At 41.4% G+C, this 27,590-nt stretch overlaps 2 protein-coding genes across 4 annotated transcripts; both read right to left on the bottom strand.

Moving 5' to 3' along the window:
* Positions 1-585: 585 nt before the first annotated feature.
* On the bottom strand, positions 586-8,289 carry OTOR (otoraplin). The gene is made up of 3 exons (XM_061626181.1): positions 8,140-8,289; positions 7,649-7,788; positions 586-659 (listed from the first exon to the last, which is right to left on the bottom strand). Exons 1-3 carry the CDS (start codon positions 8,261-8,263, stop codon positions 606-608), a joined length of 318 nt encoding a protein of 105 aa, XP_061482165.1. The 5' UTR covers positions 8,264-8,289; the 3' UTR covers positions 586-605.
* Positions 8,290-11,278: 2,989 nt separating this feature from the next.
* On the bottom strand, positions 11,279-17,698 carry SNRPB2 (small nuclear ribonucleoprotein polypeptide B2). 3 transcript variants are annotated; one of them, XM_061622605.1, is made up of 7 exons: positions 17,451-17,698; positions 16,120-16,206; positions 15,233-15,405; positions 14,104-14,244; positions 13,108-13,158; positions 12,309-12,397; positions 11,279-11,768 (listed from the first exon to the last, which is right to left on the bottom strand). In XM_061622605.1, the coding sequence occupies exons 2-7, from the start codon at positions 16,181-16,183 to the stop codon at positions 11,609-11,611; spliced, it is 678 nt and encodes a 225-aa protein (XP_061478589.1). In that variant the 5' UTR covers positions 16,184-16,206; positions 17,451-17,698; the 3' UTR covers positions 11,279-11,608. The 3 variants fall into 3 exon arrangements, with proteins under 3 accessions (XP_061478589.1, XP_061478588.1, XP_061478590.1); XM_061622604.1 differs by having other exon boundaries at positions 17,473-17,697; XM_061622606.1 differs by lacking the exon at positions 17,451-17,698 and adding an exon at positions 17,064-17,413.
* Between the last annotated feature and the right edge of the window lie 9,892 nt (positions 17,699-27,590).

Below are 27,590 nucleotides of genomic sequence, written 5' to 3'. Positions count from 1 at the left end.
CATTTTCATTTAACATACATCTTAGCACATTTCTTTCAGTGCATTCTACATTTCTGCTTTTACATCAGTTACATTTCCAGTTTTCCTTTATTTGCACACATGAGGTTTCATACATTTGATGTACATAATAGCAACACTATCCCAGGTCTTCAGCCTTTCGTTTTCTGTCTTTGTGTTGCCCCCAAATGAGCTCATTCAGAGGCTCAGCCTTCCCTGTGCCACCACCATCTGAACTAGTACCAGGCATTTCGTCTTCTTCTGTCACCTCCTGTGGTGTGTGTGCATTTAGTGATCCATTCAGTTCAACACTTGTGTTTTGTTCCCATTCCTGTCCTGCAACCTTTATGCTTCTGCTAAGCACCACTTGCCTTTGCTCAGGAACCCACACTCTGTAGTACGTGTTTTCATATCAAGCACATGTCCCTTTTGTGCCCTTGGGGCCAGTTTCCCTTGCACCCAGCACTTCGTCCCAAACCTCACAATGTGAGCCAACCTTGGCTTCTTTCCTGTCAGCTTCTCATAAGGAGACATACCGAGGGCTCTATGCAACAGCCTGTTCTGTATATATGCTGCGTACAGGATGCATTTTCCCCAAAAAACATTTGTCAGTTCCGAGTCGCCTCTTGCAGTGTTCTATTTTTTCTCTCCGCGGTCCCGTTCTGGAAGGGAGAAAACGGAGCAGTAAAGTTTTGCTCTATGCCTTTACTCTCTAAGTAGTCTCTCATTGCTTTGCTTGTGAATTCACCTCCCTGATCTGAACGTATGCGTTTCACTGTGACACCATGCTGTACTTCTATTCTCTTTATAAACTCTCGCAGTTTCCTCTATGCCTCGTCTTTTCCCTTAAGCAAATAAACATTGCAAAACCGTGTGTAATCATCAACCACAACCATAAAGTACTTTTCACCTCCTTTCGAACTCTGTAATGGACCTGATAAGTCAATGTGTATTAACCCATATGGTGCGTCTGTAGTGCATTTTGCTTCTTTGTTTATTGGCGCTACTGTGGCTTTCGCTTTGTTGCATGCATCACAATCAACAAACTGCCCACTCTCCTTTAGCTTCACATCCTCACTGTGTTTTGGAGTTTTCATAATGGTCTCATAGTTAGCATGTCCTAGACTCCTGTGCCATTATGCACGCAGCTTTCATGTGTCTGTCTGTTTGCACTCAGTGTAGCACACCCTGCGTGTTTGCTTTGAATGACAAATAGAGCGTCTTTCAGGCACCCCTGCATACAGACCTCTTTACCCTTTTGCACGTTACACTTCCCCTTTTCAAATACAACAGTGTAACCCATGTCATTCAACTTCTTAACTGACAATATATTACATTCTAACTGTGGCACGTATAATACATCAGTAATTATTGTTTTCAGCTTACATAATTGTATAGTTCCACGTCCCAGAACGTCTCGTGTTGATCCATCCGCCAAAACAACAGTCTCTGTCACAGATTTCAAAGTGTTAAATAAGTTCCGGTCTTTGACTAAACAATGGGTCGCTCCGCTATCCAGCACCCATTCCAAACATTGAGATTTACAAGTCTCTGCACTTACTAGTTTCACGCTTGATTGCTGCCAGCCTCGTCCTCTCCGCTTGGCTACACAGTCTCTCTGCAAATGTGTTGTTTCACCACAGGAATAACATGCTTTCAGTCTATTCGCTGTTTCTTTGAAGTAAGCCTTCTTACTTCCCCTCGGCTCCCTTTTTTCGGCTTCTTCTCTCCTCTGAAATTCTTGAAGAAGTTTTTCACTGATATATTCCTCAGTTAATCCTGCATCAGGCATCGCTTCGATAGACGTCACAAGAGAATCCCACATTTCATCCAGGGATGACAGGATGATATAAACCCTCTGTAGTTGAGAGTGTTCAACTTGTCTTTGCTGTAACTCTGCAAACAGCCGTCTAAATTCCATCAGATGCTCAGACATCGTGCTTCCCTCAGCCAGTCTCATCTGATACAGTTTTCTCACCAGAAATATTTTACTTCCCGCTGTTTGACATACATGAATCCCATTCAAAACTGTCCACATGCGTCTTGCTGTTGGCTCATTTTGAACATACAACTGAGAGTCAGACAACGCCAAAATGATATATGCTTTTGCTTTCTCATCCCTTCTCGTCCATGCAAGCTGAGGAGCCGCCGGTGGGGCTGCATCAATCACCTCCCAGAGGTCTTCCTTCATCAAGAACACTTGCATATGAAGTCTCCAGCTGGCATAATTCTTCTCCGTGAGCCTTTCCAGAGGCATACCGGCTGATAACGAAACAGCCATTCTCGGCAGCACTCCTGCTCTCCTCTCCAACACACGACTCCAAGCTTCTGTCTCGCTTGTCTCTGGCTAGAAACGCTCCTTAGTCTGGGCCGCAGGCTGTTTATGCTGGGCAGGCTGGGCCCATAACTCCTGTCATGCTGCGGAATGTAGCATTGCCCAGTGCCAGCCTAAAGGTAATAGCCCAGGTTGCCAGAGACAAGACAGGCCAAGACAGTCAAAAGGTTTAAGAGTCTTTATTGACATAAGTTTAAGCTCCACACGGATTTCCAGCTTCTTCTGTTCCTATCACAACCCCCACAACGCTTTCGGTTTCCCCAGCATTATTTATACACAAATCATGCCCTTGCCAGAAACATTTGCTATCTTGGCCTTGGCACTTCTCTTCTGCTGGATTAACCCCATAATAGTCGGTTCTTCACAGTCTTTATGGAAACTTACAAATCACATATTCCTGAGTGGTCCAACATCTCTGTCCATTATTAACTTTCTCTGGTTAGTATGCAATAAGGTTGCCAGGTGTCCAGTTTTCACCCAGAGACTTCAGTTTTTGGGGGTCCTCTCTGGGTGACTCACCTTAATCTCCAGACTCTTAGCTTTCATTTTTTCAAAAAAAATTCTAGGTGGTTTGATTCAAAAGATATAAACCAAAATGTCAGCTCTAATCCCTACCTTTTCAGGTTTTTAGCCAATAAGTGAAATCAGGGTTGTGATTAACAATAGCAATAGCTAAACTTTGTTTCAGGTTCTGAGAACAGTTTCCTTTTCCTGCTTGTCTCACATCAGGAATTCAGTAAATATATAGCTTTCAGCAGCATAAAGAATACTTGCTCTGTACAGGCGTCAAACTTGCTTCTGAGTAAACATGCATAGGATTGCATAACAGAAGATCACAGCAGGAACTTGGTAGGCATAAAAGTGTACATGCAGGGTTTTTTTTAATTACTTGCAAAATGGTATATTATACCTTTTATCTTTCAAATACTTTTTGAACAGAAGTTTTAAAAAGGGTATATGCTGCAGTATTATACTTTTCTAATTAAGAAGTCAAACAAGTTTAAATTTTACTGGACTATTGAAGAGGGCAGCTTATTTGTCTTATTCATAACCTGTTTTGAAAACCTTCCCAATATGAAATTTTCTGAGAGTAAAGCTGCAATCCTAATTCCACATACCTGGGAGTTAACCCCACTGAATTCAGTAGGACTTACTTTTGACATGGTTAGGATTGTGCTGAAGATCAATGGGACTTTTGAGTGAACATAGAAAAGGATTGTGTTGTAAATCTTTCTTTCCCCCTCTGATCCTTTTTTCTTTTTAAAGCAGTTAGGCAGGGTTTACTTAGGTGTCACTGCTTCTTATTTGTCAGGTAACTAATACTTTTTTTAAAAAAGTTCTGCAATGGCCAACTGGTTTTGACAATAAACTATTATATGGGATGTATGTAGTTTTACATCTCCAGTGTGTGTGTATATGGAATATTTCCAACAACCCTGTGTAGGGCTAGAAACCAAGGCAGCTCATAGCAAGAAATAAAGCCATTTAAAATAGAATAACCAAAAAACAAACATAAAACAGTTGCAAAACAGCTTAGTGGCATGATTCTGAATTTTGGATTAGGTGAGTGAAGTTCCTTATCATTGAATTGCAGTCTTTGCTTGCTTCCCTGTCTGAGTAAGCCCCACTGTATACATTGGGACTTGATTCTGAGTAAACATGCATAGGATTGCACTATAAATATATTTGCAGGTTGTGTAAATAATAAACATCTTCGACATTCATGCTTATATAAATATTTCTTTATACTATGTCTTGATACATATCTGATTTCCCGCTATGGTTGTAAACAGAACTTGGAAAAGTTACTTTTTTGAACTACAACTCCCATCAGCCCCAGCCATTATGGCCACTGGATTGGGCTGATGGGGGTTGTAGTTCAAAAAAGTAACTTTTCCAAGCTCTGGTTGTAAATTATTATTTACAAATGATTTATACGTTTTAAGTGTGCCCTTCTTCCTTGGGGTGGTCATGGTCCCCCTCTGTTGTCACCTTGAGGGGCAGATTAGGCTGTGAGATGGTGCATAGCCCGGTACACATTGTAGCTTATTTCCATTTTAAAATTTAATTAAAATGATTTATGGAAAATGGAAATGTACTGCCTTCAAGTTGATTCCAGCTTATGGCGACCCTATGAATAGGGTTTTCATGGTAAGCAGTATTCAGAGGGGGTTTACCATTGCCATCTTCTGAGGCTGAGAGGCAGTGACTGGCCCAAGGTCACCCAGTGAGCTATACGTAGGCAAAATTTATGAAGTAATGCAGATCCACATAATACATTTAAAGCACATCCAACTCGCATTTAAAGCACATGACTTCCCCTAAAGAATCCTGGGAAGTGTTGTTTCCCACACACACAGTTATAGTTCCCCCACCCTTAACAAACTACAGTTCCCAGGATTCTGTAGTAGAATTCATGTGCTTCAAATGTATGTCAAATGTGCTTTAAATGCATAGCCTTTTCATTAGTGAATTAAAAAGAACAATTTTAAAAGATACTTTTTTAAACATGGCTGTAGCTCAGTAGTAGGTCACATGCTTTGCACACAAAGGTCCTATATTCAATCTGTAGAAGAGACTATTACCTGGAATCCTGGAGAGCCAAAGCTAGTCCAGGTGAACAGTACTGAGCTAGATGGTACCACTCGGTACAAAAGAGGAAAGAGACTCAAGGGCCACAGTGACTCCGAAATGTATTTATTTATTTTATTTACAACATTTATAAAAAAAAAATTGTAAAAAAACCCCTCAAAACGGTTTATAGAAGGAGTTAAAACAATACAATTATTGGCAAAAACAGTTAAAGACAGGTATTTAAAAATATTCAAAATAATAAAACTAACAATGAGTTAAAACAGATATTAAAAACATAATAGCTTCTACATGTCTGGGTAGGCTTGCCTAAAGAAAAAGTACAATGAAGGTGCCTGCCTAACATAAATAGGCAGGGAGCTCCAAAGCATTGATACTGCCATGCTAAAGGATCAATTTCTTACAAGAGCAGAACAAGTACTATGTGGCACCCTTAACATGGAAGGCACATCTTGTACTTGGCCTGGTAGCAAATCAGCAACCAGTGCAGAGGTATTATGTGGTGATAGGGCCTCACTCACGTCAGCAATCATGCCTCAGCATTCTGCACTAACTGCAGCCCCCAAGTCAGGTTGTGCTGCATGGGGATTTCTGTGACCTTGGCTAACTGGCTGTCAGGATTTTTTTAGTTTTGGTTAGGAGCCCTGCCTAGTTGTGGGATGCTGAGTTTTCTGCCTTACTCATAGGAATCTTGTTGTGGTTGGTATGGTATTGCATTTATGAAATCATCACTGTCTTTTTCTTTTTCTATTTGCATTTCAATTACCTCTGACCTTACTCCCTTACATTCATAGAAGCAACAACAGTGGTTCCATGCGCTCAGCTCAACACCCTTAAAACCACTGATATTGCACCTTGTTATTTGCATGATGGTTTGTTTCTTGCCCAATAGTGTTAAAAGAATTCACATACTGGGAAGTGTAGCTTCAGTTGCTGTTGTTCCTAAACTATTGCCTGTGATGGTAGACCAAACCATGTGTTTTTTCTCTCTGTCAAATATTACTCACTGGAATTGGGTTGGCTGTCAAAGTGAGCTTATTGCAGCCCCCAGAGTAGGCAGGAAAGAGTGCAGAATCTTCTTAACCCTTAGTCATTTCTCAAACCTCTCTCTGCAGTGAAGGGTCAAGTCTGTAAAGCTGTTTGGAGCAGCCATGTTAAAAGGCAGGCAGGGAATTCCAGGCAGGGGGTTGCCAACCCTGCTTTGATATGGATATTGTTGCGGAGGATCCCTAGTCAAGCCTTACCAACAACACAGTCCTAACAATATCTACTCAAAAGTAAGTCCTGTTGAGTTCTATGGGGTCAGTCCCTTAATAAGTGTGTTTAGAACTGCAGCCTTCAGGGGTATCCATCTTTACTCCTGAGTGCTCCCATCTACCATCTCCACAACATTAGTCTCCTTTCTTCCTACAACAGCCTTCTGGTGACTGGGCTGGCCTGAGGGCCCTTAAACCTTCTCGCCAGAAGCAAGTAGGCTAGATCAAATGTTCCTCATCCAGGCTCTCTAAGCAGGTGAGAAGGAATGGTCCCGTCACTTCAGCTGGACCTAGAAACACCCTAATTTAGCAAAGATTTCTATCTTAATTTCCATTCAGATAAAAAACTTTGTGTGAATGGTATACTCCAAAAAACTGTTGTTGATGCTTAATGTATCATGCTTAATGACATCACTAGGGGCCACCCACTATGACATCAGTAGGGCCCACTCCCATGATATCACTATGGCCTGCCCCTGAAATCTCAGGGTTTGGAATGCTTCTGACCTGGCAACCATAGTATGCAAAGTCTTACAGAAATGTGCCTGTTTTCCCTATCTCTTTTCAGAAGCATACCATCTGTGGCCCCCTGACTGCTTCTGACCCACTGCCTAATCATAAATGGCCCACAACATACTCTCTCCCTAAGCAGAGCAGCAAGAAGGAGGGGGGAACTCCAGATAAATATTAACTTTTTTTGCACTCAGTCCCCTTTTCACCGTTCTCACCTGTTCCCTAGTCAGCTGACCAGCACAAGTGGGGGGGGTTGCAAGGAGAGGAAAGTTTTAAATTTTCCCTCCCCCTCCCATGATTCTGATGGAAATTGCTCCTCCCACTCCATTATTAAGCTAAGCAAAAATAGCAGCATGGCTTACCTGGAGGGAAAAGAGGATTGGGAGAGAAAGAGCATGAAGTAGCTCTGATCCCACTCACTGCCTGCTGGCAAATTATTTGCCCCCCTGCCTTCCACCCTGGTCAGCAAGAACTGTTCTCAGTTCCACTAACATTTCAGCAAGGGGGAACCCCATACTATTGTGCCTCTTACAGTTTTTCATAATTGGATCTAAACAATAAATCGATAATGTTTTGCCCATTTTAATTCCATGCTTTGAAATGGAAGCTTGTGCAACACTAGAAATGTTCTCATATTGATTGGAAGATGAATTCACATTCTCTGACATCTCTGCTGGGGATTCTGCATATTGGCCAGAGAATGTATAGAATTTAGCCAAGATATGCACATCCCCCAAACTCCTTTTACCTTCCCAACCCTGCTACTTCCTTCATAAACTGCTGAGCAAGAGAAGGAAAGGGATGCCTGTGGGCATATTGTGGATTTCCCTAAGGAGGACCCACAATATTGCTTTGGCTTTCTGGGGGTCTGGTAGATCCCCTCTCTCAGTACAGAAAAGTAAATAGCCATGCAGAGGTAAGATACTGTTTAATATTATATAATGAAGATTCTTACACTTCCAGCCCAGAATTCTCCAGCTCCTCTTTCTTGCACTAGCTTTGAGTAAACGTAGATCAATTGCTCCTTTTTAATATTAACGAATCGACAATCTGGCGCATTGTAATCATCTTCTGCTCTTGCCAAGGAAATGGCATCTAGGGAGGAAAATGTAAGTAAGATAGACTGATTTTATACAGAATTAAAGGGGTGGGGGAGAAAAGGAAATCCTTGTAAATGCAAACATGCTTCATATAAACAAGCCCATTTTCAGCAACCACAGTTCCTCTCCTGCTAAGACATAGAATGCCTGAGCACAAGCCTGGTCTTCCAGGTCCCAGTCCGACACCCTAACCATTATACCACACTGACTCTCTCTATTTGTGAAAAATACATGCATACATTTTGCAACAACTGCATATATTTTAAGTTAACTCTGGGATGTGGCAAGCCACAAAGGTCCAAGGCATTAATTTATACATTTTGAGCCCACAGGTTCACAGACTTACATAAACACTCCTCGTCAGCACATTGCTTCTTGCTGGCAAGCGTGTCCATAAACATCCCCTTCACGACTGGAAAAGTGAATCCAAGACACAGCAGAAATATCAGCATACTAATAGTGTGTGACATTTTCTTCAGCCGTCTTCTCTCCCAAGCACCCCACTCTCTCTCTCTCCCGTAAAAGAAAGGCAGGTTAGAAGCATTAAGGTTCATCCAGTGGGGTGGAGAGGGAGAATTCTCTGACCAATGGGAAGTTGTGAGGGCAACATCCCATCATTTTTAAAGAGCTGCACAACTTCAGAGGAACCCTTTTAGTGCCTCTCTCCACGCTACACAGACAGTTAGGTCATGCTCTTAACAGTACATTCAGCAAATTTTATACAAGGAGGAAGAATGATGAATCCCTTAATTAAACAAGTTTCCGATCCTACAGGTTGGTGTAAAGAGCAGCGGTGACACAAAAAGTGCTATGTTGGTCATGGACTGGTCTGGGGAAGCAGTTCCGGAGGAACATTGCCAAGGACTGATACCTAACTAGCATTAGGGACTGATACCAGGATAAAGGAGCAAGCTGTCCTCCTCATCAGGAACTTATGAGCCACTGTCATCAGTAATGCAGCTCATAGGAGTGGGATGGAAGGGCTTATTCAAACACACTTGTTTTTAGAGCTGCTCTCTGAGCCAACTGGTATCTCAAAGGCTTACATTAGAGGTGTGTAAACATGATAGGCCTCTCAAAGCATCTTAAAAATACTGAGGATTGAGCTACTATACAGTAGATGCATATGAAACGTAAGACCTGCATGCATTATCACATATTTTATTTATCGGGCTGGATCCAGAGATCTCATGAGTGGATGGATGATCCCACAGACAGAAAGAGAAGACATTTTTCATTGATTTCTTCTTTCCTCTGCAGCCCCTTAAATTCTGCTCCAGAGGGCTGAGAGGCTCTCCAGAACAGCATGGGAGGTAGCATAAAAGGGTTGAACGGAGAATCACCTCCCCCTTTGCCCCCAGCTGGCATCTCCTGCTTAGAAACTGGGGTATTATGTGGTATTTAAATTGTTAAAATAAACCAAAAGCCCTTCTATTCAAATATACATAACTCTGGAACTAAGCCATTATATATATATCCAACTTTTCTGCCAAGATTGGCTCTCAAAGCAGTTTACCATTAATCTACAAAAATGTGTAACATATTGAGAGGTTCTGGAATCCCCTTCCAGTTGGGTTGAACCAGGCCTTCTCTCCAATCTCCTTTCAACAGAATCTGAAAACATCTTTTTTTAAAGATGTTTAAAGTTTAATTCTGCTATTGCCTCTGCATTGATATTAGGTCTTTTGAATTGCTGCCACCGATTCTATTTGAGTGGTTTAAGTGTATTATATGTTTATTTTGTCATCTGCTCTGATTACAATTATAGAGCAGTAGGATACAAATAAGTTATTGTTATTACAAGATGTGATAATGGGTTTATGGTACTCTTCAGGTTTTTGGCAGTTGATGCTATAGTCCCAGTCCAAGGATCTTCCAAAGGGAAAAATGTGACCACAGGTGAACTCAGAAGATGGCTAGCAATAAGTGGCAATCCAAAACCAGCCCCTCTGCTGATTTTAGGGGGGCACATTGGGAGCACAACTTCCTTAATTATCTTCAGGGCTAAGAACCAGATGTGTTTAACATTTAGCTGGGTGTAAGGGACACATCAGCAAGTACAGAAGAGTGGCATAAAAGCACAATGTATCAGAGCATCAATGGTGCTGCATTCAGACAAAATCAGTATTAATTGCTAGGTAGGGAACTTAGTATTCAATGCAATTTGACATCCCTGCTATGTAGACTTCTTACATTTGGCATTTATTTAAAATGAAGTCACTGTACACATTGAATTCACACACATGGCTTGTTCAGATTTTGGAAATGTCTCCAGACAGCTCTCATTATTGCAGGAGCTTAGTGCAAAATAGTGCTCTGCTGGCTACCAGCTGCGTATTTTAGATACATACAGAAGCTTGAAAAGCACTATGTTAGGTGCATATAGAAGCTTGAAGATCACCTAGGAGAGACTCTCTCGCACGTCTCAGCTGAAGGTAAGACAACTGAAGTTAATAGGATTACTGATGAATGTGTTTGCGTAATTAAATCTTGCTGGTAGAAGACTGCAGATTTGGGGTATTTATCAAGTACATCTTTCCTAAGAATCTTTGCTGAGTTGTCTATTGAAGGCAGATCCTATCATTGATGGCACTATTTTCAAACACATCACATCTGACACTGATGACATCTTCAAAATATAGTACAGGTATTCAGCCAACTGTGTCTTCACAAAGACATCTGGAGTTGTATCCTATGTAGATGTCCCTTTCATGCAAGGATTTCCACTTGCGCAATGGTACTTCCTCTCTACCCCCAAATCTGTTCTGAGGGTTCCCCCAGCCCACCAAAGCAGATTTTGTGTGTGGGTGTGTATGCAGGGAAAGAAGAGAGGGATGGAAAACTCCCATTACAGAAACAAAAATCCTTGTGTAAATGGGACAATTTATAACCTGTGATAAACACTAGAAGTTGTCCTTTCAAAAGGCTTCTGTTGATGTGTCCCACAGAACTTCACGCAGTTAAAAGCTGCCATATGGTGAACAGTTCTACTAGAAGTGTGTTCAGTTCTCAGACAGTTGTCTACATGCAGGATCAACAGCTCCAAATGTCAGGTTATAACTAGTAAAACTTGTCAGATTCATGTTCAAGAGCTGGGGTTCCCCAGCATGGTAGCCCCACCAAGGTATCTCCATGCCCCTCCCAGTTTTAAGAAAATTACACTAAGTTTTTTCCCCTTTTGGCAGTGGCTGGAAGGGTAGTTTGAATTAAATCAAAGCAATTTAAATCAGCAAGAAAAAATACCAATTTAAATAGAGCAATTTTGTTGTGACGCCCAAGAATTTCTCAGACTTCCAAATGTGCTCCTGGGTTTGGGGGGCCCTGTTCTAGAGCTTGGATCTGGAGACATCTATCTTTACCAGAACCCATCTGAAAGAAGAACCTCTCATGGTGCAAGGAGCATGTTTCAAATCATTTGCACTTCCAAGTACACCCTATCCCAAGTAAGTTCGCAAAAATTACTACTTTTAATGAAACACCTTAGATTTCTGTTTCGAAAGAAAATACAGCTTTATTCCTCAACAGGTAACTTTTCTTAAAGAGAATGTCAATGTGAAGACCCCATGTTCACAGTATATAAAACTGACTTATGTACATCAACAAAATTTAACAGCTTTCAGTGCAGTTAGCATTCCTTGAATGCGCTTAGAGTTCTTACATGTGTCTATTGACTAACCTCTACTAATGTCATACAAGAAGTTTCCTTAATTTTAATAAATCACACTTCAATCTATCAAAAATACTCATAGCATGTTTGTTTTTTTTAAAAAAAAACCTAACTAAGCAAGTCCTTCGAGGATCCTAGTTTAGTTCCCTCACTTCTTGGCATAAGTTATTTTCATTGCATGTGAAGGGGTAATTTTAAATCCTTGGAGGGCATCCCGAGCAGCTCCTGCCTGTCCTTCATTTTCAAACTCCACAAATGCGATGTCATGTCTGCCAGGTACCAGACGCACTTCTTTGAAACCCGGGAACCTTGAGAGACAAATATACAAGATGACATACTTTAACATTTACAAGTTACAAGGCTGCTCTTCTAAAACAAAAAGTGCTTTAAATTGAAATTAACAGTTGAAAATAAAGTTGAATGCTACAGGCAGATTTTGTCAAGTAAAACGCACCAAAGATGCCAGGAACATCTTTCCAACATAATGAAAAATGGAGCAGCTGGCATGCAGGATTTACAATTTCAGACCATTTTTTAAAAAAAATAACAAGTGCATATAAATGGTAGTTTGAAAGTAGTAGGTGGATTTCTAATGAGTCTTGGATATCTAGCATCCATCAACTTTGGCCTGCTCTGTCTCTGCCCATCCACACCGTAAACAGTTTTATAGAATCAGAAATCACGCTGAGCACAATATAAGACTTTTAAACAGCCCCATCCTATGCAGTTTACTAAGAAAAAAGTTCCATCAATTTCAGTTGAGAGACACTCCCAAGTAAATACACTTGGATTGCAGCAGAAGAGTATACTTGGGGAAGGGGAAATTATATACTTTTAGATTAACTTACTGATTAAACAACATTGACAACATCATTTCATTTGTCTCTTCTGGCAAGTTGTTGAGGAAAAGTATATAGTTTGGTGGATTATCAGGCACCTACAACAACAAAAAGCAGCAATGTGATATGCTACATCAAAACCAATTTTGCTTTAATATTTATAATTTTTTACAATGGCTTTATTGTTATTCATTGACACCATTATCCCAAGATGCTGCTAATTCTCCATTTGGAAGAACAGGACAGACATAAACAGCTTATAGCCGTTTCTGCACCCCACAGGTTTCTGGGTTAGCCAAGGGGCCTAATATAATCTAGAGGGCATTCTAAGATTTTTCAGTTAACACCACCTAGAAAGTACACTGTCGCTCCACATTCTCCCTCTTGCAGAATGCCCAAATAGTTGGCACTTCAGGCATTCAGTAGCTGTCATCTCATCAGTACCTTTAAAAACACAACCCTCACACACCAAGCATTCAGTTTATGCTGTGTTATCATCTCTATGTTATCATAAGGGTTTGGACACAATTAAAATGGTAAGATTTTATTGCATATTTTGGACCAGATATGTTTTTATACATCTAGTAAACAAATCCAGTACAGTTCTATATTTATACTTCTTCCAAGCAAATACTAGCAGATAAAACTGATCAGGTACTAGTTTATCATTTACATAAGTAGGTCACATATGAAGAAAGCATGTTGCTTCCAAAATGCATTTATTGGTAAACAAAATATGTTGCTCTACAAGCCAAATGCACTGATCTGAAATCTGTGTGTTTGCACTGAGAAAGATGGTAAAAATTACCTGTTGATTCTGTGAGTTTGCTTGGGCATTTGCTGAATTCTGGTTTGCTCCCTATTAATAAAAAATAAAAATAAAACTACTATGCTTTCAGATTTAAAAGACAGTATTAAAAGGTTTTCAATATATTGGTTTACTTTAAAGCAACTGTATTGCAACAGGTTCAGATTTTTTTAAACAAAAAATTTTTTTTTTAAACATACATAAAATTACATGTTAAAGAATCATCAGCCAATCATTCATAAATCATTTGAATTCTTCATGAGCCACAAACCACTTGCGGGTTTTCAAGCAGCTGCTGACAGAAAACAAACACATCAGTTGCCACACACAGCTGTATCCTAATTCTATTTACTCCCAACATATCCACAGTCTTCTTATATGCAAAGGAGAGTGAATACTTTTCAGGAGGACAGGATAGTTGGAAGGAAACATAAAATGCTTGGAGAAAAACAAATACATAGAGCTCTGCAAAGTAAACTAAAGGCTTGAATTCTTCAAATACTTTTCTTTTGGCAATGCCAAAACGATGTCTGTGATACCCAAACCAGACAGATCTCGGGATTCTTCTCTTCCACCTGTGGCAGCAATTTTCCCAAGCATGTAGCATGTTCTTAGTTCAAAGAGGTCAGTAATTTTACTATGAAAAAGTATATTTTTTGTTAACTCCAAACTGCATGAAGCTAGTAAGAAGTAAGGAATATTGCAGTTGTCAGACTCAACTTCACAACTTGCAGCACAATCATAATGCATGCCTCTCAGAAATGAGTCCAGTTGAGTTCAGCAGGTCTTACTTCCAGGTTAGGTGGCTGTTAGTTGATCCATGTATTGTTTTGAACCTGAGGCTTTGCACATCTTAAACAAACACAATTGTTTTCTATATGCATCCCAACATAATTAGCTGGTTATTAGTTAATGTAATAACATGAGACAAACATGAGAGATTTATTCCTTGGCCAACGACAACTAGATCTGGATAGAGAAACTCATGTACCTTACCTGATTTGACTTTTTATTTGCAGCATTAGCAGACTGTTCTAAGGACTTGGTCTTCTTTTTCTCTTTTCTCTTTTCTTTATCAGCAAACGTACCACGCATTTTAGAAATTACATCAGAGTCTGTTTTCGCATACTGAATGCGCTGTTTAAATCAGAAGATTGCATCAAGCATCAAAGCTGCATGTTTGAGCCAGATATTTAGGAACAGACCAAGAATAGCAGATTGGAGATCACAATTACATCTAGTTAATGTTAAAAACTAAAGCAATGTTGTGTATTGGCACCTAGGGTCAAACCCAAAGCGTTTGGGTTAAGTGGTGTTGCAAGTCTAACAGAAGTGGCAGCCCTACCCCTACAGTAGACATAATCTTCCTATAGCCAGCAACAAGATGCATTTCCAAACAAAACAGTGTAATGGCCAGGACTAGAAACAACAGCCACAAAATACTTGCTTTTCACAAGACATCCCCATGCGTTTGTATCAGCATGGATACAGACCAAAATGTAAAGACTTCAAAATACACACTAAAATAGGATTTTCATAGAAGATTCAAGTTCTATTCAACTCTTTAGAATAGTCACCTTAGGACACTTACTTATATTTAAGTCTTGGACATTTCCAAAGTTGTTTAGAAGCCACTTATATATTTGGATATTCAGAATGAGTTCATGGTATTCGTAACTCACTTCACTGACTATACAAATATTTTACTCAAAAGAAAGTGTTTGACAGTTATGTTAAATTAGCAGTCTTGCAACAAAGGAACTGAAATTCCTTTACAGGACAAACCTGAGCAAGTTTACTCAGAAGTCTTATTGACCAATAATTTTACTTCCTAGTGTCTTTAGGATTGTAGCTTTAGCCAGTCTGGAAACAGATTTCTAGAACATTTTTAACTGAAGCTTTCTGCCAGGAGGAAGCTTAAAATTATTTCTGTTTGTCTACAGTAAATATGGTGGCTTAGTAATGAAGGGTCTTGTTTTATTTCAAGATAGAGTTTCTACATACAGAATAAAGAACATCATGAAAAGCTAGCTTTCAAGATAGTACATCTTGTTCTAGGCAGAGAAACTACAAGATTTCCCACCATACTGTGTTCTTCTGTTTTACTGTAAGATATCAAACTCACCATTGGTTTACCATAAAATGGAAAACCTTGCAACTGTCTGAGGGCATTGGTAGATGAGCCAAGCTCTTTAAATATAACAAAGGCCTGTCCTCTCATCTTCATCGTCTTTAGAGCCACAATGTCCACTACATGGCCAAACTGGGAAAACAGTGCATATAGAGATCTTTTCAATTCTGTTAAGAGAAGGGGAAAAAGGAGAATTGTACTTGTATCTATCTGCTTCTAAGAAGCCATTCTGTCTTTAAGGTCAGGGGAATCAGACCAAGAGACAGTAGGGTAGTAGGACATTTGGGCAGCAAACCCAACCAACTTTCTTACTCCAAGTGCAGGGAAGTCTGATAATACAACATGTCAGAAATAGAGTGTTTTCTATCATCTCCTCTCTTACCCATGGTTTGTTTAAATGTTAATTGATCCCAGCCTCACTGCCTATATTTGCACCATCACTACATATTTTAAGGCACAAGAGTTACTCACCACCCTGGAAAAAATGGCTAATGAGTCACATTTGTTTTAAGTATGACCAAGTCTGGATCCAACCCATCATACATTTCTCTCAGAAAACTAGCACATCAGTTTAAAATACAGGTTAGACAAATTCATCACAATCTTGCTGATATTTTATCTGGAATACTTTCCATTCTCACCCACAGAAGTTGTTTTAAATATTAACTTGGGAATAAATGCTTGCAAGCAACTAAATGGCACCTGCTAATTATTAGAATATTTGTATTATAAACATTCCTCAGAAAAGGCCACTAACAAATCCACTAAAGGTCAATTCTCTCTCATTGTGGAGAAAGGAGGGCACAGAAGCGTAGCACTTCTACACAAAACTGCTGTTTCTTGACCAAGTCCTTGGAATAAGGAATGTTTTATAACCATACCTTCCTTTTTAATTTTATCATTAACATTATTGATATAAAGTGTGTGGTTTGGTCGGATATCCATCTTCTAATTTCTGCCAGGCTAACCTGAAAAACAAGAGAATTTATTTAGCACATGTATATTCCACTCTTTCTCCAAGAAACTCAAAGCAGCTCACATTAAGAGTTATTTCTTTTTATCATTACAATCACACTGTGGGATAAGTGAAGTTGAGAGATAGCTAGCAACTGGCCCAAGCCCAGCCAGTAAGCTTTGTATCTGAGCAGGGATTGGAAGTCAGGTCCCCACAGTACTAGTCCCAACTCTATAGCCACTAAATGATGGCAGCTCTACAACAAAATATAACTTGTTTTTAAATTAAAAATCGCTTTTGATTTATCAGTCACACAAATTTTAATTAAAAAATATAGGCCAATCCTAACAATGTCTACTCAGAAGGAAATCTTATTGAATTCAATGGATCTTATTACTAGGTAAATCAAGTTAGGACTGCAGGATTAGACCCACAACTACTAGGCACTAGGAAGCCATAAAAGAAAGATAAGCTCACTAGGTGGCCCTAGGAAAATAACTTACTCCACAATATGAGTATAATAACAGTAACCAACTTGACAGGGTTGGTTTAAGAAATACCAAAAAAAGTACATGAAGCTCACAGAACAGTCAACAGTAACATAAAAGCATTATTTACATTTTATTGTACTGATTTGCATTATTTCTGGTGGCCAACTTGAGCGCCATTTAGTGAAAAGGCAGGGTACAAATTTAACAAAACAAACATGCATTCATTGGCTGGAGCTGCTCTTCAGAAGTTAGTACAGAATTCTCTTGTGTGGAGTGCGTAAGACTTTTTATCTTGGATATCAAACACCTCATGACTAAACAACTTCTGCAGCAAAGACTGCAAACAGGGGAGAGGGGAAGTGGCCCCCAGCACCTTTACCTTTTGCGATGCCCCCCTAAGATACTGCTTTAGGAGGCTACGGGGTCGGAAGACTTTGGCTAAGTCAACATGACTCGGCGAGGGGGGGTTGTAAATGCTGTGTTTCTCACACCAGCCCCGTAAGTCTTCTCTAAAAAAAACACACCACACCACCTTTTCCCCAGCAATGAAGTGAGTCTCCCAAAGGCACTTTTTCCATAGCTCCAGAAAATATTACAAAGGCGGGCGTGGAGGTGTGTATATAAGTAGGCAACACCCCCAAACCCGTTTTCTGTTTCTCATATGAAGAACCCTAGGACGACTTAAGAGAGGAGAGGAGCTTCAACCCCCAAAGTACCCTCCTCCCGGAAAGCGTAGTAACTCCACAGAAAGAACCGTAAAACGAACCCCACTTTCTCTCTCCCTGTACCGTATTAATGCAACGCTGGAGTGCCTCAAATCGTCCTCCCCAACGTGCCACTCGCTACACCTCCTTCCTTCCGTTTCCGACCAACAGAGAGACCGCTGTAGTCCGCTCCGGCACTTCCGTTATTTCATGGAGCTCTGATTTCTAAAACAAAGTATGCACATAGAGACGTCTACAGGACTTTTTTTGCGAGTGAGAGGGACCTTTCCATAGAGACGACAGGGAATGCCTTAAATGTAACACGCAGAGCTTGAACTTCCGGTAAAATTAGCTATGCATCTTTATTGGCTAAGAGAGCTGTCTACTTCGGAGCTCGTCATTCTATTATGACAATCGTGTATACTTTGTATTATAAGTTAGAGGAGAGTATGTGTTCAGTCTCAGACCGGAAATGTTGAAAAGAAAGTGGGATGGTGTGACACTCTTAACCTTTTTCTATATCATTGCTTTGTCCCGTCGTACGAAGCAGCAGAATCGATCCCTATACGGGTCGATGGGCGCGGCTGCCGCACGACGACCTCTCAGTCATTGATTAGTTAATTTCTTCGTCCTCGCTTTGTGAGCCCAGCTGCGGGCGCTTCATTTGTTGCTGGCAGGGAAGCTCCGCCACCACCAAAGATAAAGTCGCTCGTGGTTCCTGAGGGGAGGATCGTTCGGTTTAGGGCAGGAATGGGGTGTTCTGAACGCCAGGACATCGCCCTACGTCATGAATTTTGTAAGAAAAGATGCCTCTGAGTACGTGTAGAGAATTTTCTGAACCGGTACCAGCCGTCTTCATACCACACAGGCTGTGAGTTTGAAGAGACAAGCACTTCTTTTTATAAATTATTCGTTCCATGAATGCTTGAGTGCAACAATCTTTAGAACAAAGGCCCGTTCAACAAAATTTGAGTAGACAATGTAAAGGATCGGGCTTTAATTCCTGTTCTAAAATGCCATGCGCGGAACGTGCAAAGGATTTGTCAGCCCTTTCAATAAGCCCATCGCGGTTTTTATTATTATTATTATTATTATTATTATTATTATTATTATTATTATTAACAAAGACAACTCATTTCCCTTTTTGGTCTAAAAATTGTGTGGTTAAGTTATTCATAAAATTTTGCTGTTGCCTTTCCACCAAAGCTATCATAGCAACATACAATAAAATCCAAAGCATTGCACTAAGATTATACCAAACATGAATTAACAGAAGCATAAAGCCAGTAAATCCTATCGAACTGCTTTGCAACCAATGGCAGTAACAATATAATATAAATATAAAGAGTGGTGTTGTGTGAGGAGGTTCCATAGAGCAGGTATCACAACAAAGAAGCCCCTGCTCTAGTCCAGGTCCGGAGAATCCCTGGACCAGATGTTTACACTTAAGTCCCATCAGTTCCAGCCAGCATAGCCATTGGTTAGGGATGATATAAATTGTAGTCTCGCAATTTCTACTAACCAACATGAGTGAAACAAAGCAAGACTTCTTCAGATGACCTTAGTGAGAAGATATATATAAGGAAAAGGCAGCAGCCTTAGAGATTTTAAACTGAAAGGCAGATTATTTTTAAAAATAAATCCACCAAGTTGTTAAAGCTGAGAATCAGCACCTTGACCTGGCCTTTACTAACAGGGAACCAGGGCAGCTGTGCTAATGGTTCTCTATACTCCTGTCAACAGTCAAGCTGTAGCACTCTGCAGCAGTTGAAACTTCTGAACTCTTTTCCAAGGGCAGCCCAACATGGAGCATATCATAGTCCAAACAGAAGGTTACCAATACATAGAATTGTATAACAATAGAGTTAGGAGGGCCCTATAAGGCCATCGAGTCCAACCCCCTGCTCAATGCAGGAATCCAAATTAAAGCATACCTGACAGATGGTTGTCCAGCTGCCTCTTGAAGACCCCCAGTGTTGGACAGTCCACCACCTCCTTAGGTAATTGTTTCCATTGTCGTACTGCTCTAATAGTTAGGAAGTTTTTCCTGATGTTCAGTTGAAATCTGACTTCCTGCAGCTTGAGCCCATTGTTCCGTGGCCTGCACTGCAGGATAACCTAGAACAGATCCTGGCCCTCCTCTGTGTGACAACCTTTCAAGTAATTGCCACCTAGGTGCCTTCTGGGAGGAAGGGTGGCATATAAATTTAATTAATAAAAAATAACTACTTGAAAAACAAAGGTAAGATTGATTGTGCTAGGTAGGTAGGAAAATATGTTAGGTCATTCTGAATGGCACTGATTTTATAAGCCACTTAAGAATATTTATTTTAACTAGTTTATGTGGTTACAATTTAATAATTAAACATGTCTTACTCTCTCAGTGATGCAATGAAGTCAGGATAGTGAGTTGCCAGCTCTTTTTAGCAAACTTGATTTTTGAAACCTGTTGCAAATGCCCTAGGGACCTTTGTGTTAAAGGGTGGATTATAAATACAACACATAATAGTAATAATAGCTGGTATCCAAACTAAAATATTAACATTGGTTGCTTCCAGAGAACCTCTTTATTGGGCATTCATTCTGATTTGTTTGCACAAAGTTTGTGAGGGATTTGCTTGCATCAAGCAATTGTTATTGTGCACTTTCCAGTACCCTACGGTGTTCAGTGAGGCTTAGCCCCTAGTGTATGCTAGGGTTGAAGCCTTATATGAAGAATGGAATCGCTGTTATGTGAGTACATTATTAGTTTTTAATTACTGTTTTCCCCTACAGGATTAATATGTGACTCAGCAAATTAGAAGAAGCAGTGACAGCACCAGTTTAGAAATGCCTATAGACAAAAATGTTTGTTCAATAAAATTTGTTTTGAATTATTGAAAAATAAAGTTTATCAAACTATTTAATTTCTCTGAGTTGCTAAAAGTATAGCAGTTGAATGCTTGAAATTACTTTGCTGGCAAAACGCCTTAGTTTCTATGAATGAAAAGTTATAACATACTCTTTAAAAGGAGTTTGTGTTGAGGCAGGAGGGCTAAGACTAAAATGCAATGATTGCTTGTAATGTAAATGTACTGCCTTCAAGTCAATTCCAACTTATGGTGACCCTATGAATAGGGTTTTCATGAGGCCGAGAGAGGCAGTGACTGGCCCAAGGTCACCCAGTGCGCTTCATGGCTATGTGGGGATTCGAACCCTGGTCTCCCAGGTCCCATTGAACTCAATAGGGCATGCTTCAGAGTAGTCATGTATAGGATTGTGCTTTTAAGCTGGTAATGTTTCAACATAAGTATTATTTATTTATTTTATTTATATTCTGCCCTTCCTCTCAGTAGGAGCCCAGGGCAGGAAACAAAAGCACTGAAAACACTTTAAAACATCATAAAACAGATTTTAAAATATATTAAAACACAACAACCATTAAAACATATTAAAACAAAACATTTTTTTAAAAGCTTTAAAAACATTTTTAAAAGAAGGTTTAAGAAATATATTAAAAAGCAATTCCAACACAGATGTAGACTGGGAAAAGATCTCTACTTAAAAGGCTTGTTGAAAGAGGAAGGTCTTTGGTAGGTGCCGAAAAGATAACAGAGATGGTGCCTGTCTAATATTTAAGGGGAGGGAATTCCAAAGGTTTGGTGCCACTACACCAAAGGTCTGTTTCCTATCTCTGTCCAGGAACGGCTGCACCTGTCTTACCAGCCGAAGCTGGTGAAAGGCACTCCAAGCCAAGGAGGTCACCTGGGCCTCTAGCAACAAAGATAGATCCAGGAGCATCCCCAGATTACGGACCTGCTCTTGCAGAGGGAGTACAACCCCATCAAAAGCAGTCAACTGACCAGTAATCCAAAATCGGGAACCACAAACCCACAGTTTATTGACCCTCAACAAGCCACCACAGAGTCCAGGTACCGGTCCAGGGCTTGCATGGCCTGTCCTGATTCAGATGTTACAGAGAAATAGAACTGGGTTTCATCAGTGTACTGTTGCCACCTTGCCTCAAATCTCCTGATGTCTGCTCCCAAGGGCTTCATACAGATATTAAACAGCATGGGGACAATATGGTACCCTGCAGCACCTCACAGTGCAACTGCCAGGGGGCCGAAATACAGTTGCCGAATGCTATTCCCTGAAAACGACCCTGGAAATAGGATTGGAACTACTGTAAAACAGTGCCTCCAAAACCCATCTCACCAAGTCGGCCCAGAAGGATACCATGGTCAATGGTATCAAAAGCCACTGAGAGATCAAGTAAGAATAACAGAATCACACTCCCTCTGTCCTTCTCCCAAAAAAGGTGATCCATCAGGGCGACCAAGGCCGATTCAGTTCCATAACCAGGCCTGAACCCAGACTGGAATGGGTCAAGATAATCTGTTTCATCCAAGAGTACTTGCAATTGCTGCGCCACAACCCTATCAGTCACCTTCCCTAAGAAGGGGGTATTTGCGACCAGGCAGTAGTTGTTGCAAACCAATGGGTCCAGGGTGGGCTTTTTCAGGAGTGGTCGAATCACTGCCTCTTTCAGGGTGGCTGGAACCACTCCCTCCCACAATGATGCATTGACCACACCCTGGATCCACTCAGTCAGACCCCCTCGGCAAACTTTAATAAGCCAATTTAATAAGCTGGCCGTATCGTCGCAAGCACCTTGTCCACGTCATTGTGCCACATCAACTGAAACTGTTCCCAAGAAGTTGCAGCAGATGTTGCACCAGACATCTCATTGGGGACTACAGTAGACGTGGATGAGGCATCAAGATTGCCATGGAGGTGAGCAACGTTACCCTCAAAGTGCCTTGCATACAATTCACAGTGGGCCTCCAAAGAGTCTAAAACTCCATTTCCCAGAGTTGATGTCAACAGACCCCAGAAAATATGGGAAAGTTCCACTGGACGGCTACTTGAGGTGCGATGGTGGCAGAGAAGTGGGTCTTCTTTGCCGCCCTTGCTGCTGCACAGTAGGCATGGTTATGTTTTACTCGTGCCTGATCAGCCACACAGCACGTCTTTCGGTCTTTTGCCACTTGCGCTCTAGCCATCAGCCAGCCTGTTTCATTGCCCTTAGCTCACTGGTGTACCAGGGTGCAAACCGGGCTCCACAATGCTGGAGAGGGCACTCAGGGGCAACCGTGTCAAGAGTCCGATGTGCCTCGCTGTTCCACAGCATGGCAAGGGCTTCAGCGGGTTTACTTGCTCTATATACTGGGAACTCCCCCAGGGCATTCAGGAATCCTGTGGATTCCATTAGTCTCCAGGGGCGAACCATGTTAATTTGTCCATCACTCATGCAGGGGAGGATCAGAGCCATAAGTCTAAACTTCACCAGGAATTGGTCTGACCATGACAATGGGATGACATTCACACACACCCCATTTCCAGACCACCTCTTCCTCCATCTGGAGCAAAAACGAAGTCAAGGGTGTGCCCTGCCCTATGTGTCGGGCCGGTGACAATTTGAGACAGCCCCATGGTCCTCATGGAGGCCATGAAGTCCTGAGCTGCCACACTAGAGGCAGCCTCAGCATAGACATTGAAATCACCCAGAACTATCATTCTGGGCTCCTCCAGTACCACAGCCAAGTCAGCCTCCGCCAGCTCGGTCAGAGAAGCTGCTGGGCAGCAGGGTGGATGGTACACCAGCAGCAATCCTAGTTTTCTGTCTCCTTGGCTCAACACCAGGTACAGGCCCTCACGGCCAGCTCCAAGACAAGAGTGGTCTCTTGGTGACAGAGATGGAAGTTCTAGAGACCACAGCAACTCCCTCCCCTCCCCCCCGTCCCTGCAGCCTGTGCTGGTGTTGCACCGAGTATCCAGGTGGGCAAAGCTGGGTCAGATCGACTCCTCCCAGCTCACCCACCCAGGTCTTGGTAACGCATACCAAACTGGCACCTTCTTCCATGATCAAATCATGGATGAGTGTGGTTATTGTGTACCGATCTGGCATTAAACAACAGCACACACAGGCTAGTGGGCACAGCAGATAAGCATCAAGGAACCCATCCATGAGAGCAGTGGAAGCGAGGAACAATGCGTAGAGAGCCTTGCCCTTGTCTTCCATGGTAGTTCACCACCTCCCCATGTCTATACTTCCCTCTACCCATGATCACTGAAATTGGGGTAGCATCACCCATGTCCCTCCTTACTAAGACTCCTCCTAAATACCTGATATGAACCCAACAAGAGCCCACCAACAAAACCTACTTGAACCAATTATCCCAGCAGGTCTCTGCGAGAATTGGGAACAGTCAGACCCACTCAATATATTTCACACAGGGCACATCTCCTTTCCCCACCTGTCTCACACCCAGGGAGACCCAGCCTTCTGCCAGTTGCAGACTCAAGGCATCTGGCGACTTTCTCCTACCGTTCACTGCACAGGCTGTTGCGCAGGAACTACATATGCACCATACACTCTCACCACTACCAATCTCCTCCAGATTGGTTTTTTTAAAAAATAGAAGGGGGTAGCGCCCTTGCCCTCGGGACTCCCTAAGGGATGACCCCTTCTGTGGTGACCCCGCTAGCGGCAGACCCACCGCCCAAGGGCAGCCAGGTTTTTATGCCCCCTGACCCAGCCAGGAGCTGACTCAAGGGGGCAGCAAGATTGACTGCACCCTCTCTCTGGAGTCAGGGTCAGGCAGGGGGTCATTGTAGCACTTACCGGAGACTTCAGCTTTCTCAAGAGACAGCAACCCAGAGGAGCAAGCAAGCAAACAAGCACCCAGATGCTTAGATACTCCCAGGGCAGGTCTTCTCCAGTCCCCCAGTGATGCAGCTTGTTCCCAAGGGACATACATATTTAGGAGGAAATCATAAGGCATCTGGTGTTTAGATTGCTAATTGTGTTTAGTTCACACTGAAACATGTTTCCACAAAGAGTTATGTAAATCTCTTTACAAAGTTCAGGGATGAGTGCTGAACCTTTTTTTTTTTTTATGATGCTTAGTGAGCTGCCCAGAGAATTCTTGTTAGGACATGGCTATATGGATGCAGGCTATAATTAAATAAATAAAAATACACACACAAGGGAGGTATTGGCAGACTTTGGAGAAACCCAAAGTGTGTACAAGTCCAAAACATATTATTCTAAAAAGCCTCAGTGTGTGGGGTGGGGGGAAGCAAAACAGACCAATGAAGAATGAGCATTCTTAGTAGCTACTGAGCATTGAGTGGCAGTTTGGAAAACAGGGTAGACCAGAAAGAGAAATGGAATCATCTGGCTGGAAGTGGGAGGTGTAATAGAAGGCATGGCTACAGCAGTCCTTTGAGTGGCTTCAAAATGCCACTGGTTTGCAGGAAGATGGCAGGGTTAGCTGAAAAAGAAGGCAAGGGGCTCAGAGGAGAGTAGAAGGTGGGTGGTTATATCTCTGTTTTTGTTTCTTCTCTTTCCTCTGAGAGAAATAAGCCAAAGAGGCACATAGATGAAAAAAGGACTAAGATAACCATCTCATTGTCTGGACAAGTCAGTTCCCAGTCCACATTGAGAAATTACTTTTAAATATTCTTGGGAACAGAAATGAGAGCTGCCCATAGAAATCAATGGAGAAAATCAAGATTAGAGCCCGAAATGGGCATCAGTATGGCCATGCACGAACACACCCTACATGAAATGTAGCTACAAAGAGAAGAGACTCTTCTCTTTCTAAGTCCTTATTTAGGGTAAAACATTTCAAAATGCCCCTACTAATACAAACTCCCAAGCAAATGTAGTTCATTGTCCCCAGTCAGAGCTTGGAAAAGTTACTTTTTTGAACTACAACTCCCATCAGCCCCAGCCAACATGGTCACTGGACTGGGCTGATGGGAGTTGTAGTTCAAAAAAGTAACTTTTCCAAGCTCTCCCCATGCAGCAAGCTGAATGCAGCTTTGGTTGGGAGAGAGCAGCTTATGACAGTCCAACAATATTATTCACATTAACTACTACAGGTCAGGCTCTGAGTAGTTTACAATAACCCTGCAGTGTTGTCCAGAGATAATAGTCACCCTTTAGCAGGTTGAGCTGAAACTGAGACTGTAGTTTATGACAAAGTTGCAGTGTTATCCATTGCTTTTATATCTACAATGCAGGTTGGGCTGAGGGAGTAGTATACAACAACCCTGCAGTGTTGTTTGTTATTCTCCTGTTGCAGATTGGAGAGTTGTGCTGAGAGGGAGTTGCCTGTAACAGCCCCACAATTTAGTCCACTGAATATTGCAGGTCAGAGGTGGGTTTGAGACTTATTTGGATTCCCAGTCAAAAATCTCCCATACCTCTCAGGTTGCAGCAAAAGTCAAGCTACTTGCCCCTTCCTTCCAAGCCAAGTCAAGCACTCCATTGCATGCAGAAGCATCATGCTTCATTGAGTTGCATGAGGTCAGATTGCACTTTTTAATATTGAAGAACTAATTTAGCACACGAAATAAAACCCAAGTTAGAGCAGGGACTTCTATCTTTCTTCAGCCACAGGCTCAAGTAACATAAGCAGGGACACATTGCAACATTTTGTTGCAGGGATCACTTGTAGTGTGACTGTTTCCTTTCACATGTGGAGAGAGGACATCCTGTAGTTCAGAATTCCTGCCTCCCTAGTATTTTCCTTAGCAAAACTGAAAACAAAATTGATTTAAATAAATCTTTTCTAGATATAAGGGTATATTCATATTCAGCTTGGAGGCCAGGAAGTGAATTGCATCAACGTCTGACATATTTATTTATTCTTAGATTATATCCTGCCTTTTGATTATAAATCAAGAAGAAAATACATGGGGTAGCATCCATTGACACCCGCCTGATTAAGCAATGGACTTCATCTTTCTCTCCTCCTCCCTATAGCCTCCAAATCTGTTCTGGAAGGTTTCCCAACTCAAAACAGAATTTGGGGGTGCAGGGGGAAGGAAAGGAAGAGGATGGATGTCATCCATAGGCCCTGATCCAGAGATTGCCATGTGTAACAAGGTTTTGTGTGTGATTAGTGCCTCAAAACAGAGGATGCACATGCATATTTCCATTAATTATTACAGAGTTAAATAGTTCCCTCCAGATAGCTAGATTTATTTCACTGCCACCTCTCATTTCCCTCTCTCCACTTGTATTATGGCATTTCATGCCACTTTTGACACAGATACTTGCAAGTCCTTAAAACTTCTAATTACTTTCATTAAATGAACCAGGATGAATGAAGTTGTATCTTCTTGACATTTGTAGCTAATTGCATCTCGCACAAACTGTGAGTGTGTGCTCCTATCTTTGTATCTCATCAACTATGCAGAAAGAAAATATAATTTCGAGGAAGAATGAAAAGATGCAAGCAATGAGTGCTTCTCACTAAAGCATAACCAAAGAACAAGGTCTTTTTGATAACCAGCTGTGTAATATGAAAGTTGTCCATGTGCCCTCAGGGCTTTCTCATTCCACCATTAGTTGGGGATGCATGAATCCAATATGCTTGTCACTTTATGCTTTTAAACAAAGTGTATCACCGTCTCAGTGAAGGACTGTAGCTCAGTGTTGGAGCACGTGCTTTGCATGCAAAAAGTCCCAGGCTCACTCCCTGGCATCTCCAGGTAATGCTGGGTATATCTCCTGTTTGACACCCTGGAGAGCTGCTACCAGTCAATGTAGACAATACTGAGCTAGATGGACCAATGGTCAGACTCTGCATAAGGCAGCTTCCTGTGCTCTTGAAACAAAATATGGCATCAACTACATCAATGGCTTGGCTTCCTTAAAAACAACAAAACTCCTAAACATCAGTGGTTATTATACAGCTATGAGAGTGGCTGCATACTATAGCCAGCGTGGATTTTTCACATTCTGCAACGTTAAATTGAAAATACCCCCATGCCATTCTGATCCTTCCCATAAGCTCATTTCAAAACAAAACCTTACAAACTTCCTGAATTCAGAAACACTTGCTTAACAACCCTTTAGTTTTCCATGGCAATATACAAAACTCTCAGAGAGAATTGAGAGTTCAAAGTCTAAAAAGAGAGGAAGAAAACCCAGACCCCTAGTGGACTTTTTTCTCAGAGAGTTCTCATAATCTGTTGAAATTCATTAAAAATCAGCCATGTTCACGGAGTACCTGTAATCCTGTTACTGGCCTTGCCGCATACGCTGACCTTCATCTTCTGCAGTTTAAAAGTTAAAAAAAATGCCTGGCTGATTTTTAATTAATTTAAGAAATTTTGCATTGAACTCAATGATAATGTCGGGC

The sequence above is a fragment of the Rhineura floridana genome, chromosome 4 (genome assembly GCF_030035675.1).
Source record: "Rhineura floridana isolate rRhiFlo1 chromosome 4, rRhiFlo1.hap2, whole genome shotgun sequence".
NCBI classification, from domain to species: Eukaryota; Metazoa; Chordata; class Lepidosauria; order Squamata; family Rhineuridae; genus Rhineura; species Rhineura floridana.
Note: the sequence above shows the minus strand (reverse complement) of the source record. Positions and strands in the feature narration are given on the sequence as shown.

Excerpts from the sequence above, each read along its gene's own strand:
- OTOR (XM_061626181.1), bottom strand. The coding sequence starts at position 8,263 with ATGTCACACACTATTAGTATGCTGATATTTCTGCTGTGTCTTGGATTC. Across the intron at positions 7,789-8,139 it reads TGCTGACGAGGAGTGTTTAT|ATGCCATTTCCTTGGCAAGA; the intron begins GTAAGTCTGTGA and ends TTTCCTCCCTAG. Across the intron at positions 660-7,648 it reads GAGAATTCTGGGCTGGAAGT|AACGGGACCGCGGAGAGAAA; the intron begins GTAAGAATCTTC and ends TCTCCCTTCCAG.
- SNRPB2 (XM_061622605.1), bottom strand. The coding sequence starts at position 16,183 with ATGGATATCCGACCAAACCACACACTTTATATCAATAATGTTAATGAT. Across the intron at positions 15,406-16,119 it reads TGATAAAATTAAAAAGGAAG|AATTGAAAAGATCTCTATAT; the intron begins GTATGGTTATAA and ends TTCTCTTAACAG. Across the intron at positions 13,159-14,103 it reads CAAATAAAAAGTCAAATCAG|GGAGCAAACCAGAATTCAGC; the intron begins GTAAGGTACATG and ends TTTTATTAATAG.